The following is an 18870-nucleotide window of genomic DNA, read 5'->3' as shown; positions in this document are numbered from 1 at the left end:
GTCATGTGGTCTAGGTGGCTCGCTTTTGTACCCACCAACGTAATTTTGTAGCCACTTGCAAGAGTTGTACGACACTAATGAGACCTCAGTTCAGCAAGCATCGGAGAAGTGATTCAACTTTTGCTTTTTCTTTGGCTTCAGGATCACGGCGTCGATATTCACCTTCACTTGTTATCAAAGTTAAGCTAGACCAGACCTGCAAGGGAACATTCCATTAAGTCTACATTATGCATGGACTTTTATTTTGAAGGCGTATGTACAGTTGAAGCACTATTCATTTATTGTTTGTAGCATTGTTTGATAATTAAAAAGTAATTAAAGGTTGATTGGCAACACTGAATTGGCCCTAGTGTGTGAATGTGAGTGTGAATGTTGTCTGTCTATCTGTGTTGGCCCTGCGATGAGATGGCGACTTGTCCAGGGTATACAGCGCCTTCCGCCCGATTGTAGCTGAGATATGCACCAGCGTCCCCCACGACCCCAAAGGGAATAAGCGGTAGAAAATGGATGGATGGATATTCCCTTTGGGGTCGCGGAGTCGCTGGTGCCTATCTCAGCTACAATCGGGCGGAAGGCGGGGTACACCCTGGACAAGTCGCCACCTCATCGCCGACAGTTGAACTACTATTAATTTATTGTTCGTAGCATTGTTTGATAATTAAAAAGTAATTAAAGGTTGATTGGCAACACTAAATTGGCCCTAGTGTGTGAATGTGAGTGTGAATGTTGTCTGTCTATCTGTGTTGGCCCTGCGATGAGATGGCGACTTGTCCAGGGTATACAGCGCCTTCCGCCCGATTGTAGCTGAGATATGCACCAGCGTCCCCCACGACCCCAAAGGGAATAAGCGGTAGAAAATGGATGGATGGATATTCCCTTTGGGGTCGCGGAGTCGCTGGTGCCTATCTCAGCTACAATCGGGCGGAAGGCGGGGTACACCCTGGACAAGTCGCCACCTCATCGCCGACAGTTGAACTACTATTAATTTATTGTTCGTAGCATTGTTTGATAATTAAAAAGTAATTAAAGGTTGATTGGCAACACTAAATTGGCCCTAGTGTGTGAATGTGAGTGTGAATGTTGTCTGTCTATCTGTGTTGGCCCTGCGATGAGGTGGCGACTTGTCCAGGGTGTAACCCGGCTTCCGCCCAATTGTGGCTGAGATAGGCACCAGCGTCCCCCGCGGCCCCAAAGGGAATAACCAGTAGAAAATGGATGAATGGATGGATGGATATTCCCTTTGGGGTCGCAGGGTCGCTGGTGCATATCTCTGCTACAATCGAGAGGAAGGCGAGGTAGACCCTGGACAAGTCGCCACCTCGCCCTACAAAAACCTTCTCCCCCCCCATTTACTTCCGGGGTCATGATTAATACAGATGTTTTGTTAACGCTATATTATAAAAATATAACGCTATATTATAAAAATATAACGCTATATTATAAAAATACAGACGTTTTGTTAACGCTATATTATAAAAAAAAATTTAAAAAACAATTTACAAACACAAGCTACGGGATGTCATAAGAGGAAACGTGGGGGGGGGGGGGGGGGGGGGGGTTGAAGGGGGGAAGAAGGGGGGAAGAAATTTGGCGTGACACCGCCTTCCACACGATTGTGGCTGAGATAGGCACCAGCGTCCCCCGCAACCCCAAAGGGAATAAGCGGTAGAAAGTGGATGGATGGATGGATAAAATTAAATAAATAACAGGGGGAAAATTATCAGGCATTAAAATTAATGTAAAAAAAAAATCTAAATAATGAATGTGAAAATTATACTTATAATGAATTCTTATACAAATAAAAAAATACACTCAAACTACTAATGAAATAATCCATCCATCCGTTTTCTACCGCTTGTCCCTTTCAGCTGCATTCGGGCGGAAGTAATGATAAATGAAATGAATGTTAATAACAGTAACTAGAAAACTCTCGTGGAAATTTGGATGGTTTGATTGATTGATTGAAATCCTTATTAGTAGATTGCACAGTTCAGTACATATTCCGTACAATTGACCACTAAATAGTAACACCGAATAAGTTTTTGAACTTGTTTAAGTCGGGGTCCACGTAAATCGATTCATGGTAATTCATGGGCCTGCTATCTGGGGATTCGACCTTTGGCCGGGGGTCACCGGAAGCCGCCATAATTTTAAGATGGTGCCGAGTGTCTGAATCTGTGAGTTTTAGGTGTACCTGTACAAAATGAGCCACAGAGCTTTCCTAAAACAGTAGCATTTTTAAATAAAAATGCTACTGTTTGCTTAAGATAGGATGCTATTAAATAGCATCTGTCACATACCAAGTTATATGACTGTAAGATGTATGACAGTGAAGTTAGAAAAAAAAGTGTGACATTAGCTGAAAAAGTTAGCATGTGAATGTTAGCATGCTAACATGTTTCACATATCAAGTTATATGACTGTAAAGTGTATGGCTGCGGAATTGTGGTAAAAAGTGTAACATTTGCAAAAAAAAAGTTTGCATTTTTATGTAAGCGTGCTGGCATGCTAGCTGTTAAAAAGTGTCACATACCAAGTTATATGACTCTAGGGTAAAATTGTAGAAAAATTAGCTCAATTAGCTAGCATGCTAACATAAACATGCTAAAGGTTAGCATGTTTCACGTACCAAGTTGTATGATTATAAGGTGTATGGCTGCGGAATTATAGGAAAAAGTGTAAAATTAGCCCCAAAAAATTAGCACTTTAATGTTAGCATGCTAACTTTACTGCTAGCATGCTAGCATTTTAACACTTAATAAGGGTCAAATACCAAATTATGATTCTAGGGTAAAATGGTTGCAAAATTAGCTCAAATATGTAGCATATTAATGTTAGCATGCTAGCATGCTAACATAAACATGCTAAAGGTTAGCATGTTTCATGTACCAAGTTATATGATTATAAGGTGTATGGCTGCGTAATTATAGAAAAGGGTGTAAAATTAGCCCCAAAAAAGTTAGCACTTTAATGTTAACAAGGTAGCATGCTAACATAAACATGCTAAAAGTTAGCATGTTTCACATATCAAGTTATATAATTATAAGGTGTATGACTGCGGGATTATAGAAGAGTGTAAAATTAGCCCAAAAAAAAGTTAGCATTTTAATGTTATCAAGCTAGCATGCTAACACAATCAGGCTAAAAGTTAGCATGTTTCACGTACCAAGTTAACTGATTATAAGGTGTATTGCTGCGGAGTTATAGAAAAGAGTGTAAAATTAGCCAAACAAAAGTTAGCACTTTAATGTTAGCATGCTAGCATGGTAACTTTAGTTCTAGCATGCTAGCATTTTGACAGTTAACAAGGGTCGCATACCAACTTATTACTTTAGGCTAAAATGGTTGCAAAATTAGCTCAAATAGCTAGCACATTAATCTTAGCATGTTAGCATTCTGACAGTTAACAAGGGTCACATACCAAGTTATGACTCTAGGCTAAAATGGTTGCAAAATTAGCTCAAATAGCTAGCACATTAATCTTAGCATGCTAGCATTTTGACAGTTAACAAGGGTCACATACAAAGTTATGACTCTAGGCTAAAATAGTTGCAAAATTAGCTCAAATAGCTAGCACATTAATCTTAGCATGCTAGCATTTTGACAGTTAACAAGGGTCACATACCAAGTTATGACTCTAGGCTAAAATGGTTGCAAAATTAGCTCAAATAGCTAGCACATTAATCTTAGCATGCTAGAATGCTAACATAAACATGCTAAAGGTTAGCATGTTTCATGTACCAAGTTATATGATTATAAGGTGTATGGCTGTGGAATTATAGAAAATAGTGTAAAAATAGCAAAACAAAGTTAGCACTTTTGGAAAACCTTGTTACAATTTTTAATGCATCCATCACAACAAAATTAGGCATAATAATGTGTTAATTCCACGACTGTATGTATCGGTTTCGGTTGATATCCGAATCGGTAATTAAGAGTTGGACAATATCGGAATATCGTATCTCGGCGAAAAAGCCATTATCGGACATCTCAAATAATAATATATTTTAATATGAATTATTCCATAAAACAGTAGTAGTTTTACCCTTAATAGTAATAAAAAAAATGGTACCAATAATAAATACAAATAACAACGATAAATGAAAATACAAACAACAGTAATTACAAAAATAATAATATTAATTTGTCTGTGTATCTACTTACTAACTACCACAACTAATAATAATAATTTTAGTAATTATATTTATTTTAATATGAATGAGGTGGTGACTTGTCCAGGGTGTACCCCGCCTTCCGCCCGATTGTAGCTGAGATAGGCGCCAGCGCCCCCCGCCACCCCGAAAGGGAATAAGCGGTAGAAAATGGATGGATGGATGAATTAATACATACACTTGTACTCATATTATCCTTATAAATAATAATAATATCAACAGTACAATAATAATAATAATATTCATTATCGTGAACCTGATAATTATGTGAATTGTAGATGTTGCCTACAAATGTGAATTTGTGCGTGCGTACATTGTTACCAAAATCTTACTCGTCGACAGTTGAGCTTGTTCGCTTTCTTTGTCGTGTGAACAATTGCGCTATTCTGGGGTTCCATGATGCCTTAAATTCCGATAATAGTTAGTTCGTTAGTCAGCTAACGAGTCGTGCTAAAATATGACACGTTTTGTTCAATTGTCGGTTAGTATGCTGATGTCGAAGTCATGGATAATTGCATGAGTCGGACCGGACTCTAAAATTTTGCCTTGTGGGTTAAGGTAGTGTGACATTTCATTGGGTCTAAAAACAAATTACTTGAATAAGAGTGTAAAAAAACAAACAGGAAATGCCTTATTTGGTCATCTATTTGTGCACAACATATTTCGCTACTTTCTGCTTCACCTCAAACGATGCACTATGTTTGAGCGCCACCATTCGTATTTTGGAACAGTGGAGAACGGTTCCATAACGGCTTTAACCTCTATAGGCCTTAGTGTCCACATGTGTGGACACTTGCTTGCCCTTCGATTTCGGGAGGGCGTGGTTAAGAGGGGAGGAGTATATTTACAGCTGTTGTGTGTGCACTCTCTAAAAGCCGTAGATGTTATTGTCGCATATGCATGATTGATTGATTGATTGAAACTTTTATTAGTAGATTGCACAATACAGTACATATTCCGTATACAATTGACCACTAAATGGTAAAACCCGAATAAGTTTTTCAACTTCCTTAAGTCGGGGTCCACGTTAATCAATTCATGATACAAATATATACTATCAACATAATACAGTCATCACACAAGTTAATCATCATAGTATATACATTGAATTATTTACATTATTTACAATCCGGGGGGTGGGATGAGGAGCTTTGGTTGATATCAGTACTTCAGTCATCAACAATTGCATCAACGGAGAAATGTGGACATTGAAACACTGTAGGTCTTACTTAGTAGGATATGTACAGCCAGCAGAGAACATAGTGAGTTCAGACAGCATAAGAACAAGTAAATACATTAGAAATACATTTGATTATTTACAATTGGTTATTTACAATCCGGGGAGATGGGATGTGAATGGAGGAGGGTATTAGTAAAGGGTTGAAATTGCCTGGAGGTGTTGTGGTGCATGTACAGTAGATGGCAGTATTGTCCTGTCTAAGAGTGTCACAACATTGCTGTTTACAGCAGACAAACTGCTTTACGGTAGACGAAAACGTGACTGCTGTTGTTGTGTGTTGTTGCCGCGCTGGGAGGACGTTAATGAAACTGCCTAACAATAAACTCACATAAGAAACCAAGAACTCGCCCTCGATCATTCTGCAGTTATAACGTCATTGGGCAGACACACTGTTTTATATTGTGGGAAAGCGGACGTGAAAACAGGCTTTCCTCACTGAGGTCCGCATGGAGCTGGAGGGGGCGTGGCCTCCAGCTCCGCCTGAATTTCGGGAGATTTTAGGGAGAAAATTTGTCCCGGGAGGTTTTCGGGAGAGGCGCTGAATTTTGGGAGTCTCCCGGAAAATCCAGAAGGGTTGGCAAGTATGCGTGGACAGCACCTTTTAGCTCTTACTTCCAAAATTGTGTACACTACTGAATTGGGGTCTTATGGCCACTTATGTGGCCACTTATACTGCCATATGGTGGTGCCAGAAGAGTATAAAATACAATGGAATTTTTTTTAAAAAGTGTAAAAATAAAAACTAGCATGTCACTACACACATGAAGTACACGTTTGTGTACTTATGGACTATGTACATCATATCAAAAGATGATTTTTAGTTTTTATTCTAATTAGGGTCCAATAAGCCCAAATAGCAAAGAGAAATAAAATTAAAAAAACATGCAAACAAACAGCTTGGGCCTTAAGAGGTTAATTCCAAGAATATAAGAGAATTGAATAAAAAGGAATCGTATTTTTATGGATTATTAGGCAAATTGAAAATGTATGGAAAATTTGGGGAAATGAACAATACCATTTGCATTCTGCGTTGAGGGGTGTCGCCAGCAGACAAATAATCCAACAAGCAGAAATCCAAACAATGCCCGGTAAACCTCAAATGTTGTGCAGTTTTTACCGATTGGAATCCTAAAGGCTTATTTTGAACCCTCACACCATGATTGGTGAGTTTGTATTATATGTTATTATCTTCCTCCTCTTCTTATTGCACCCTACTTGTCAGAAGACGCTTGTCGTCACACATGAGTGAAAATAAAGCACGCACACACACACACACACACACACACACACACACACACACACACACACACACACACACACACACACACACACACACACACACACACACACACACACACACACACACACACGTAGTCAGCTGCGCCCTTCCCACTGCTAGTAGCACGAAAACAGAACACGCTGCCTGTCCCTCGCCTTGCACACACGCACACAGGCAGCTTCCATCTCCACATACTCTTAAAGAGACAGGCCGCGCTCTTCCTGCAGCCTACTCGCCACAATAAAACTCCCAAAGTGGTGACGAGAACGTGTTCTACCACACTTTGCCTGTGCCGTCACCGCTACTCTGCTTCGCCATCGCAATTTCCCTGACTTTGTGCCTTTATTTTGAGTCTCGCCCGTCGTTTCTATTGTGCAAGGTGGCGGTGGTCGTGACTTGTGTGTGTGAGAGAGGGAGGCTCGCATTGATTAAATGACACGTCTTTATTTAATCAAATTCAGCAAACGGGCCGAGGGTGTGTGGAATTTTTGGATTCAAAATCCTTTCATTTTCTCAAAATTCAAACAGCGCGCCTTATAACCCGGTGCGCCTAATGTACGTATTAATTCCGGTTGTGCTTACCGACCTCAAAGTGATTTTTATTTTGTGGAAAGTGTAATTATATGTGTGACCAGTAGATGGCAGTGCACACATAAGAGATATGTGTGCACTGCACGTTGACGTCTGTTCAATAGACATGCTCAGCAGAGGTGGGTAGTAACGCGATCCATTTACTCCGTTACATCTACTTGAGTAACTTTTGGGATAAATTGTACTCCCCTTTTTAGACCAGTTGATCTGCCGTTTCTTTTCTTTTTCTTCTATGTCCCACTCACCCTTGTGGAGGGGGTCCGGTCCGATCCGGTGGCCATGTACTGCTTGCCTGATCCGGTGGCCATGTACTGCTTGCCTGTGTATCGGCTGGGGACATCTCTGCGCTGCTGATCCGCCTCCGCTTGGGATGGTTTCCTGCTGGCTCCGCTGTGAACGGGACTCTCGCTGCTGTGTTGGATCCGCTTTGGACTGGACTCTCGCGACTGTGCTGGATCCATTATGGATTGAACTTTCACAGTATCATGTTAGACCCGCTCGACATCCATTGCTTTCCTCCTCTCCAAGGTTCTCATAGTCATCATTGTCACCGACGTCCCACTGGGTGTGAGTTTTCCTTGCCCTTATGTGGGCCTACCGAGGATGTCGTAGTGGTTTGTGCAGCCCTTTGAGACACTAGTGATTTAGGGCTATATAAGTAAACATTGATTGATTGATTGACTTCTAAGAGTAGTATTAATGCAACATAATTTTACTTAAGTATATTTATAGAGAATAAACGCTACTGTTACTCCGCTCCTTTTAGCTACATTCAGCTCGCTACTCGCTACTGATTTTTATCGATCTGTTAATGCACGCTTTGTTTGTTTGGTTTGTCAGACAGACCTTCAAAGTAGGATCTATCACATGCCTGCGTTTCACCGATCAAATGCAGTCCCTGGTGACGTTTGACTCCGTTTCACCAATCAAATGCAGTCACTGGTGACGTTTGACTCCGTTTCACCAATCAAATGCAGTCCCTGGTGACGTTTGACTCCGTTTCACCAATCAAATGCAGTCACTGGTGACGTTTGACTCCGTTTCACCAATCAAATGCAGTCACTGGTGACGTTTGACTCCGTTTCACCAATCAAACAGAGCCAGGCGGTCACATGATTAACTGCACACTTTTTTAAAAACATTTTTTGTAAACCTTTATTTATAAATTTCAACATTTACAAACAGTTGAAAATAATAATCAAAGTAATTACAAAAAGAGTTCAAAACAGTATAAAAACGGTACAAAACAGCGCCAGGGGGTTGTAAATTCCAAGTAACTAAAATAGAATGCAAACAAAAAATTATATATATATATATATATATATATATATATATATATATATATATATATATATATATATATATATATATAATAAACAAAATGCAAAGCCATAGGATCACTAAATCTCAGTAAATAACTTAAATTTGGAACACAGCATCATCGTTTTCACATCTTTTTGGTTGTTAGAGGTAAAGTGTTTTAATATAGAGTTTTGAATCTTTTTTAAAGGCACAAAAAACAGGTCGGGCATTGAGAAACTTACATTTATGAATATAAAACTTAGCCAATAGTATAATAGGGTTGCAAAGGTAAAATTCATAAAAAAAAATGTTTTCAATACAGTGTAAAACCAAATATTTATTATTTAATATATATTATTGTTTTAGTTGCTTAAGAGATATTCCTGGCTCTGAATTCCCATCCATCCATCCATTTTTCTACCGCTTATTCCCTTTGAGGTGGCGGGGGGCGCTGGTGCCTATCTCAGCTACAATCGGGCGGAAGGCGGCGTACACCCTGGACAAGTCGCCACCTCATCGCAGTGCTCTGAATTGGTTCATTGCTATTTTTATGTTTTTGTGCATTACTTGTTGCCGTCATTATTAAACGAACAGGTTACTCATCAGTACTTCAGTAGTTTTTTCACAACATACTTTTTACTTTTACTCAAGTATGTATTTGGGTGACTACTCCTTACTTTTACTTGAGTAATACATCTCTAAAGTAACAGTACTCTTACTTGAGTACAATTTCTGGCTACTCTACCCACCTCTGATGCTCAGTGGCCTTGTGTTAGTGTTTGCCCTGAGATCGGTAGGTTGTGAGTCATACCAAAGACAAAAAAAATAAAAAAATGGGACCCATTATCTCCCTCAGCATCAAGGGGTTAGTATTGGGGGTTAAATCACCAAAATGATTCCCGAGCGCGGCCACAACCGCTGCTCACTGCTCTCCTCATCTCCCTGGGGGAGGGGGGGGGGGAACAAACGTGAAGTGATTTACAGTGGGGCAAAAAAGTATTTAGTCAGCCACTGATTGTGCAAGTTCTCCCACTTAAAATGATGACAGAGGTCTGTAATATTCATCATAGGTACACTTCAACTGTGAGAGACAAAATGTAGAAAAAAAATCCAGGAATTCACTTTGTAGGAATTTTAAAGAATGTATTTGTAAATTATGGTGGAAAATAAGTATTTGGTCAACCATTCAAACCTCTCACTGATGGAAGGAGGTTTTGGCTCAAAATCTCACGATACATGGCCCCATTCATTCTGTCCCCTTAGCAGAAAAACAGCCCCTTTATTAAAACAATTGAATAAAGGTTGAAAAGGATTTTCAAAATCATTGCATTATGTTTTGTTTTTTTTACAAGTTACACAAAGAAGGTGACAATGAAGGAAAAGGTGCCTGGGGAATCTGTGGTGGGCTCTCAAAGTAAAGCCGCTGCTCCTCCACATCGAAAGGACCCAGATGAGGTGGTCCGGATGCCACCTGAATGCCTCCCTAGGGAGGTGTTTAGGGCATGTCCGACTGGTAGGAGGCCACGGGGAAGACCCAGGACACGTTGGGAAGACTATGTCTCCTGGCTGGCCTGGGAACGCCTCGGGATCCCCCGGGAAGAGCTGGACGAAGAGGCTGGGGAGAGGAAAGTCTGAGCTTTCCTGCTTAGGCTGTTGCCCCCAAGACCCGACCTCGGATACTAGACAATGTGCCAACTTCACTGGTTGTGGGTTTTGTAATCCTTTCTTTTAAATGTGAGCACTAAATATTAAATCCAAACATGAATGTGAAATTGAAATCCTGAATCTAAATGTTAAATCCTTTTCCTTTTTTTTTTTTTTTCATTGAGACAAAGATTATTTATGTATTTATGCTCAGGATCCTTCTGTGTGGAGTTTGCATGTTCTCCCCGTGACTGCGTGGGTTCCCTCCGGGTACTCCGGCTTCCTCCCACTTCCAAAGACATGCACCTGGGGACAGGGGCGCCGCTAGGGATTTTGGGCCCCATGAAAAGAATCTTTACAGGGCCCCCAACACATAATTTCATCATCATTAGGGGCCTCTCTGGGCCCCCCTCCATCATGGGCTCCTAGAATCCATCTCCTTTACCCCCCCTTTTCGGCGCCCCTGCCTGGCGATAGGTTGATTGGCAACACTAAATTGGCCCTAGTGTGTGAATGTGAGTGTGAATGTTGTCTGTCTATCTGTGTTGGCCCTGCGATGAGGTAGCCACTTGTCCAGGGTGTACTACGCCTTCCGCCCTATTGCAGCTGAGATAGGCTCCAGCGACCCCCCACGACCCCGAAGAGAATAAGCGGTAGAAGATGGATGGATGGGTGTTCTATTACAGGGCAGCATAGTGGAAGAGGGGTTAGTGCGTTTGCCTCACAATACGAAGGTCCTGAGTTGTCCTGGGTTCAATCCCAGGATCGGGATCTTTCTGTGTGGAGTTTGCATGTTCTCCCCGTGACTGCGTGGGTTCCCTCCGGGTACTCCGGCTTCCTCCCACTTCCAAAGACATGCACCTGGGGATAGGTTGATTGGCAACACTAAATTGGCCCTAATGTGTGAATGTTGTCCGTCTATTTGTGTTGGCCCTGCGATGAGGTGGCGACTTGTCCAGGGTGTACGACGCCTTCTGCCCGATTGCAGCTGAGATAGGCTCCAGTTCCACCCCGCGACCCCAAAAGGGACAAGCGGTAGAAAATGGATGGATGGATGTTCTGTTACAGAGAACAAGAACATTGGATAAAAATTGCAATGGTATGAAAACAGGTAGGATTAAATAAACTCAGCTTCTTCCTACTCCTTTTCGGACGTGCTGTGACGGAACAACTTGAATCGTGTGATGCATTACATTCTATCGTATGCATGTTGGAAATAAACAGAAACTGAACTAAAAGGCCTACTGAAATGAGATTTTCTTATTTAAACGGGGATAGCAGGTCCATTCTATGTGTCATATTTGATCATTTCACGATATTGCCATATTTTTGCTGAAAGGATTTAGTAGAGAACATCCACGATAAAGTTTGCAACTTTTGGTCACTAATAAAAAAGCTTTGTCTGTACCAAAAGTAGCAGACGATGTGCGCGTGACATCACGGGTCGTAGGGCTCCTCACATCCTCACATTGTTTATAATCATAGCCACCAGCAGCTAGAGCGATTCGGACCGAGAAAGCGACAATTTCCCAATTAATTTGAGCAAGGATGAAAGATTCGTGGATGAGGATAATGAAAGTGAAGGACTAGAAAAAAAAAAGGCGAGGGCAGTGAGAGTGATTCAGATGTTATTAGACACATTTACTAGGATAATTCTGGAAAATCCCTTATCTGCTTATTGTGTTACTAGTGTTTTAGTGAGATTATAGAGTACCTGAAAGTCGGAGGGGTGTGGCCACGGGTGTGGTGACCGCCAGTGTCTCTGAGGGAAGCCACGCAGCTGCAGCAGGACGCAAGCTCCGCTGATGTCTCCGGTAAGAGACGACTTATTACCACAATTTTCTCACCGAAACCTGCCGGTTGACATGTGGTCGGGGTCCATGTTCGCTTGACCGCTCTGTTCCATATTAAAGCTTCCCCTTCGGGAATTTTAAAGAAAGAAACACCGGCTGTGTTTGTGATGCTAAAGGCAGCTGCAATACACCGCTTCCCACCTACATCTTTCTTCTTTGACATCTCCATTATTAATTTAACAAATTGCAAAAGATTCAGCAACACAGATGTCCAGAATACTGTGTAATTATGCGGTTAAAGCAAACTACTTATAGCTTGGATCGGGCTGGAAAAAAATGTCCGCTACAACCCGAGACGTCAAACACACGCGTCATCATTCCGCGACGTTTTCAACAGGATACCTCGCGGGAAATATAAAATTGCAATTTAGTAAACTAAACCGGCCGTATTGGCATGTGTTGCAATGTTAAGATTCCATCATTGATATATAAACTATCACAGTGGTTCTCAACCTGTTTTCAGTGATGTACCCCCTGTGAACATTTTTTTAATTCAAGTACCCCCTAATCAGAGCAAAGCATTTTTGGTTGAAAAAAAAAGAGATAAAGAAGTAAAATACAGCACTATGTCATCAGTTTCTCCATCCATCCATTTTCTACCGCTTATTCCCTTTTGGGGTCGCGGGGGGCGCTGGCGCCTATCTCAGCTACAATCGGGCGGAAGGCAGGGTACACCCTGGACAAGTCGCCACCTCATCGCAGGTCATCAGTTTCTGATTTATTAAATTGTATAACAGTGCAAAATATTGCTCATTTGTAGTGGTCTTTCTTGAACTATTTGGGAAAAAAAGATATAAAAATAACCAAAAACTTGTTGAAAAATAAACAAGTGATTGAATTATAAATAAAGATTTCTACATATAGAAGTAATCATCAACTTAAAGTGCCCTCTTTGGGGATTGTAAAAGAGATCCATCTGGATTCATCAACTTCGTTCTAAACCAGTGGTTCTTAACCTTGTTGGAGGTACCGAACCTCACCAGTTTTATATGCGCCTTCACTAAACCCTTCTTTAGTGAAAAATGTTACTTTTTTTTTTTCAAATTTAAGACAAAGTTATGTTTTTTTTCTGGTGCACAAAAGGAACATCACCTTGTTCAAAGAACAACACAAACAGTGCATGAACTCACAACAAATTACACACCTGCAAATCTTTAACATCAATATGTATGCAACATGTCCACAAAAAAATCTAGCTGTCGACACTGAATATTGCATTGTTGCATTTCTTTTCACGGTTTATGAACTTACATCATACTTGCCAACCCTCCCGGAATTTCCGGGAGACTCCCGAAATTCAGCGCCTCTCCCGAAAACCTCCCGGAAGAAATTTTCTCCCGGATATCTCCCGAAATTCACGCCCCCTCCAGCTCCATGCGGACATGAGTGGGGACAGCCTGTTTTCACGTCCGCTTTCCTGTTATATAAACAGCTTGCCTGCCCAATCAAGTTACAACATCTACGGATTTTTAATAAAAAACTGCACACCCAAGGAGACGAAGCAGAAGAACGGGGAAGTTACAGCCATGGCGACGCCGTCTGTAATAGAGTGATTCTATGTTGTCTGTTGCCATCTCCTGGTGAATATTGGCTATAGCGCTATGGGGTTGCTTTTTGATTGGCCAACGATTTACGTGGTGTTGTGCATCTGATGGCAAGTGACTCTCGCCAGTACGCAAATGACAGAACAAAGGTTACTCAAATAGTGAAAGGTAAGTGTTAGTTTTTTTTTTTTAATAACCAGCAAGCACAGTACAGTTAGTAGAACAACTGTGTTTTTATTACTGTGTATTTGATAGGTGCCGTCTGAAATTCAAATATTTATTTTATTTGTATATATAACAAAATAAATATATATAGCTAGAAATCATTGAAAGTCAAGTATTTTATACATATAGTGGGGCAAAAAAAGTATTTAGTCAGCCACCGATTGTGCAAGTTCTCCCACTTAAAATGATGACAGAGGTCTGTAATTTTCATCATAGGTACACTTCAACTGTGAGAGACAGAATGTGAAAAAAAAATCCAGGAATTCACATTGTAGAAATTTTAAAGAATTTATTTGTAAGTAAGTTATGGTGAAAAACAAGTATTTGGTCAACCATTCAAAGCTCTCACAGATGGAAGGAGGTTTTGGCTCAAAATTTCCCGATGCATGGCCCCATTCATTCTTTCCATAAGACGGATCAATCGTCCTGTCCCCTTAGCAGAAAAACAGCCCCAAAGCATGATGTTTCCACCCCCATGCTTCACAGTAGGTATGGTGTTCTTGGGATGCAACTCAGTATTCTTCTTCCTCCAAACACGACGAGTTGAGTTTATACCAAAATGGATACATGGATGATACAGCAGAGGATTGGGAGAATGTCATGTGGTCAGATGAAACCAAAATAGAACTTTTTGGTATAAACTCAACTGGTCGTGTTTGGAGGAAGAAGAATACTGAGTTGCATCCCAAGAACACCATACCTACTGTGAAGCATGGGGGTGGAAACATCATGCTTTGGGGCTGTTTTTCTGCTAAGAGGACAGGACGATTGATCCGTGTTAAGGAAAGAATGAATAGGGCCATGTATCGTGAGATTTTGAGCCAAAACCTCCTTCTATCAGTGATTGACGAAATACTTATTTTCCACCGTCATTTACAAATAAATTCTTTAAAATTCCTACAATGTGAATTCCTGGATTTTTTTTTCACATTCTGTCTCTCACAGTTGAAGTGTACCTATGATGAAAATTACAGACCTCTGTCATCATTTTAAGTGGGAGAACTTGCACAATCGCTGGCTGACTAAATTCCTTTTTTGCCCCACTGTATATATATTAAGGCTATGAATCGTTGGGTGTCTCACGATTCGATCCAATATCGATTCTTGGGGTCACGATTCGATAATATATCGATTTTTTCGATTCAATTCGATTCTCGATTCAAAAACGATATTTTTCCGATTCAAAAGGATTCTGTATTCATTCAATCCATAAGATTTCAGCAGGATCTACCCTAGTTTGCTGACATGCTAGCAGAGTAGTAGATTTAAAAAAAAAAAAAGCTTTTATAATTGTAAAGGACAATGTTTTATCAACTGATTGCAATAATGTACATTTGTTTTAACTATTAAACGAGCCAAAAATATGACTTATTTTATCTTTGTGAAAACATTGGACACAGTGTGTCGTCAAGCTTATGAGATGCGATGCAAGTGTAAGCCACTGTGACACTATTGTTCTTTTTTTAAAATTTTTTATGAATGTCTAATGATGTCAATGAGGGATTTTTAATCACTGCTATGCTGAAATTATAACTAATATTGATACTGTTGTTGATAATATTCATTTTTGTTTCAACACTTTTGGTTTGTTCTGTGTCGTGTTTGTGTCTCCTCTCAATTGCTCTGTTTATTGTAGTTCTGAGTGTTGCTGGGTCAGGTTTGCTTTTGGAATTGGATTGCATTGTTATGGTATTGCTGTGTATTGTTTTGTTGGATTAATTAAAAAAAATAAAACTTTTTTTTTTAAATAATGAGAATCGATTCTGAACTGCACAACGTAAACGATTCCATTCGTATTCGAATCGATTTTTTCCCACTCCCCTAATACATACATATATATATATATATATATATATATATATATGAAATACTCGAGTTGGTGAATTATAGTCTCCCCTCTTAACCACGCCCCCAACCCCCACCCTCACCTCCCGAAATCGGAGGTCTCAAGGTTGGCAAGTATGACTTACATTCATATTTGGTTGAAGTATTATTCAATAAATATATTTATAAAGGATTTTTGAATTGTTGCTATTTTTAGAATATTTAAAAAAAATCTCACATACCCCTTGGCATACCTTCAAGTACCCCCATTTGAGAACCACTGAACTATCAGACTGCGTGGTTGGTAGTAGTGGGTTTCAGTAGGCCTTGAACTGAAGTTCTCAGAAAAAAAGTACAAAAAAAAAAAAAAAAGAAAAAAGAGCGACATTGTGCCTTTAAGAAACCCCCTCCTTTGTTTAACAGGGGGAGAGCGAGCTCAATCCTGGAACAGCGATTGAAAAAAAAAAAAAAAAAAAAAGCTCCACCAGCGGACGGTTTCAAGTTCCCCCCTCTGCTGAAACCCTGCCTGATTTGTGGGCAATGTTGGGATGTTAAAAAAAAAAGGAAATCGGAGCATAGAGAGAGAGAGAGGGAGAGCGAGAGAGAGAGAGAGAGGGAGACAACACTAACTGGGTAGCTATGGAGATAGCAGCTTTTCCTGCTAGCTTTCTTTGACAGGTGCCGAGTGGGATAAAATAAAGTCGCCGAGAAGCCTCCACCATGTACGGCAAGGGCAAAGGAGCCGTGGTCCCTTCCGACAGCCAAGCCAGAGAAAAGTAAGTCAACTGTTTGCACGCTTCCATCCATGCTAAGGCTAGGCGGCTACTCAACTTGCTAACTGCTCAACTTCGGCGCTAACTACTGTTGATGAAGTCAATTAGCCGGCGTGGCTCATTGCCGCTCCGGCCGCCTTCCATGTCGGCTGCCGGGCTTGGCTGAGCTGCGAGAGCCGGGGTAAAGTTGTGCAGCAAGTTGGGTTAGCATGTGTGGGGAAGGGGGTGGGGGGTGGGGGGGCTCAAACTAGCAAGTGTGGCGTGGAACAATGGATTGTGGGTAAATTAAATAAATCAATCAATCAATGTCCATACAGTGTTTATTATTTACACTTTGTCTGCTCCATTCGCCGGGTGCGACCCCCCCCCCCCCCCTTTTAGTACGCCTTCCTAACTTTTTTGTTGTTGTTGTTGCATTTCCTCCACTCCAGCAAGGCAGAATTGTGCAAAAAGTTCCAAAGGAACGGCGGCGAATTGCCCAGCGAGACGCTCATAACGCGGGGATTTGGATTTGGCGTGCGAGCAACGGCAGCCTCGGGTGTTTCTTTGTTTGCAGCCGATTGTTCAAGCACAGCGTTGGACTAGACGGGCGCACAAGACGTGCATCGGGGTTGTACAAGTTGCACCCCAAAGGTGCCATGTGCGAGCCTCCCTTCCCCTTTATTTTGTCCCGCAGCTTCTCCTCCCCGGCGTCTCCCACTTTCTCCATCCTGCCCGCTCCTGCCGTTGAATTATTGACACGGACCCGAGCATCTGCTCGCTCGGCTTCGCCTCCCGACTTGAGCCGGATACGGCGAAGGCGGACTCATCCATGTTTAACGAGAAGCCGCTATTGTCAAGCTCAAGACGAAGGCGCTTTCTCGCAGCGTGTTAGGTGTGGCGGTCATGGACACGCTTACTCCCCCGCCTCCATGTTCCATTCCCCCCCTCTCCCAGAGCACAAGAGGGAACAGCAATAGGGGTCAGGAGGTTAGCGCACATGGGGTGATGGAGGGAGAAGATCTGGCTAGAGCAGAAATTAGGAATTTCGGGGCCGGAGAAATGTAACATGAGGCTGGATGTTCATTTTTTACGTATACTTGAGAGTTGGGATGGGTAGCGAATTTGGGACTTTTACAGATTGAGTGTCAACACTAAATTGGCCCCTAGTGTGTGAATGTTGTCTGTCTATCTGTGTTGGCCCTGCGATGAGGTGGCGACTTGTCCAGGGTGTACCCCGCCTTCCGCCCGATTGTAGCTGAGATAGGCGCCCGCGACCCCAAAAAGGGAATAAGCGGTAGGAAATGGATGGATGGACAGACACAGACCAGATCCCGCCGCTATCGAGTCACGTAAAATCAAACAGTGCCATGTTTCGATACCATTGCACGAATGTAATTTTTGGTTTCGACAGGGTATCCGCGGATCCTTAAAAAGTCTTGAATTCATGTGACTAAAATTAAGGCCTTAAAAAGTATGAAATTTATTAGAAATTCCTAAGGGCTTCACGGTGGAAGAGGGGTTAGTGCGTCTGCCTCACAATACGAAGGTCCTGCAGTCCTGGGTTCAAATCCAGGCTCGGGATCTTTCTGTGTGGAGTTTGCATGTTCTCCCCGTGACTACGTGGGTTCCCTCCGGGTACTCCGGCTTCCTCCCACTTCCAAAGACATGCACCTGGGGATAGGTTGATTGGCAACACTAAATTGGCCCTAGTGTGTGAATGTGAGTGTGAATGTTGTCTGTCTATCTGTGTTGGCCCTGCGATGAGGTGGCGACTTGTCCAGGGTGTACCCCGCCTTCCGCCCGATTGTAGCTGAGATAGGCGCCAGCGCCCCCCGCGACCCCGAAAGGGAATAAGCGGTAGAAAATGGATGGATGGATGGAGAAATTCCTAAGATGGTCTTAAATTCAATCAATCAATCAATGTTTACTTATATAGCCCTAAATCACTAGTGTCTCAAAGGGCTGCACAAACCACTACGACCACTTCGGTAGGCCCACATAAAGGCAAGGAAAACTCACACCCAGTGGGACGTCGGTGACAATGATGACTATGAGAACCTTGGAGAGGAGGAAAGCAATGGATGTCGAGCGGGTCTAACATGATACTGTGAAAGTTCAATCCATAATGGATCCAACACAGTCGCGAGAGTCCGGTCCTAAGCGGATCCAACACAGCAGCGAGAGTCCCGTTCACAGCAGGAAAACATCCCAAGCGGAGGCGGATCAGCAGCGCAGAGATGTCCCCAGCCGATACACAGGCGAGCAGTACATGACCACCGGATCGGACCGGACCCCCTCCACAAGGGAGAGTGGGACATAGGAGAAAAAGAAAAGAAACGGCAGATCAACTGGTCTAAAAAGGGAGTCTATTTAAAGGCTAGAGTATACAAATGAGTTTTAAGGGGAGACTTAAATGCTTCTACTGAGTTGGCATCTCAAAC

General features: G+C 41.9%; 1 protein-coding gene across 4 annotated transcripts in view; it reads left to right on the top strand.

Annotated features, from left to right (window-relative positions):
* The first annotated feature begins 16157 nt into the window (after positions 1 to 16157).
* Positions 16158 to 18870, top strand: part of zgc:110158 (uncharacterized protein LOC553590 homolog) — a 161739-nt gene continuing 159026 nt past the window's right edge. For 2 of the 4 annotated variants that reach the window (XM_061896158.1, XM_061896157.1), the window contains exon 1: positions 16158 to 16450. In XM_061896158.1, coding sequence (XP_061752142.1) covers positions 16395 to 16450 — 56 coding nt within the window. In that variant the 5' untranslated portion in view covers positions 16158 to 16394. The remainder of the gene's footprint in view (positions 16451 to 18870) is intronic. The other 2 variants (XM_061896156.1, XM_061896159.1) reach the window with 2 other exon arrangements.

Source organism: Nerophis ophidion, linkage group LG03 (genome assembly GCF_033978795.1).
Source record: "Nerophis ophidion isolate RoL-2023_Sa linkage group LG03, RoL_Noph_v1.0, whole genome shotgun sequence".
NCBI classification, from domain to species: Eukaryota; Metazoa; Chordata; class Actinopteri; order Syngnathiformes; family Syngnathidae; genus Nerophis; species Nerophis ophidion.
This window is presented reverse-complemented; position numbering and strand designations above follow the sequence as displayed.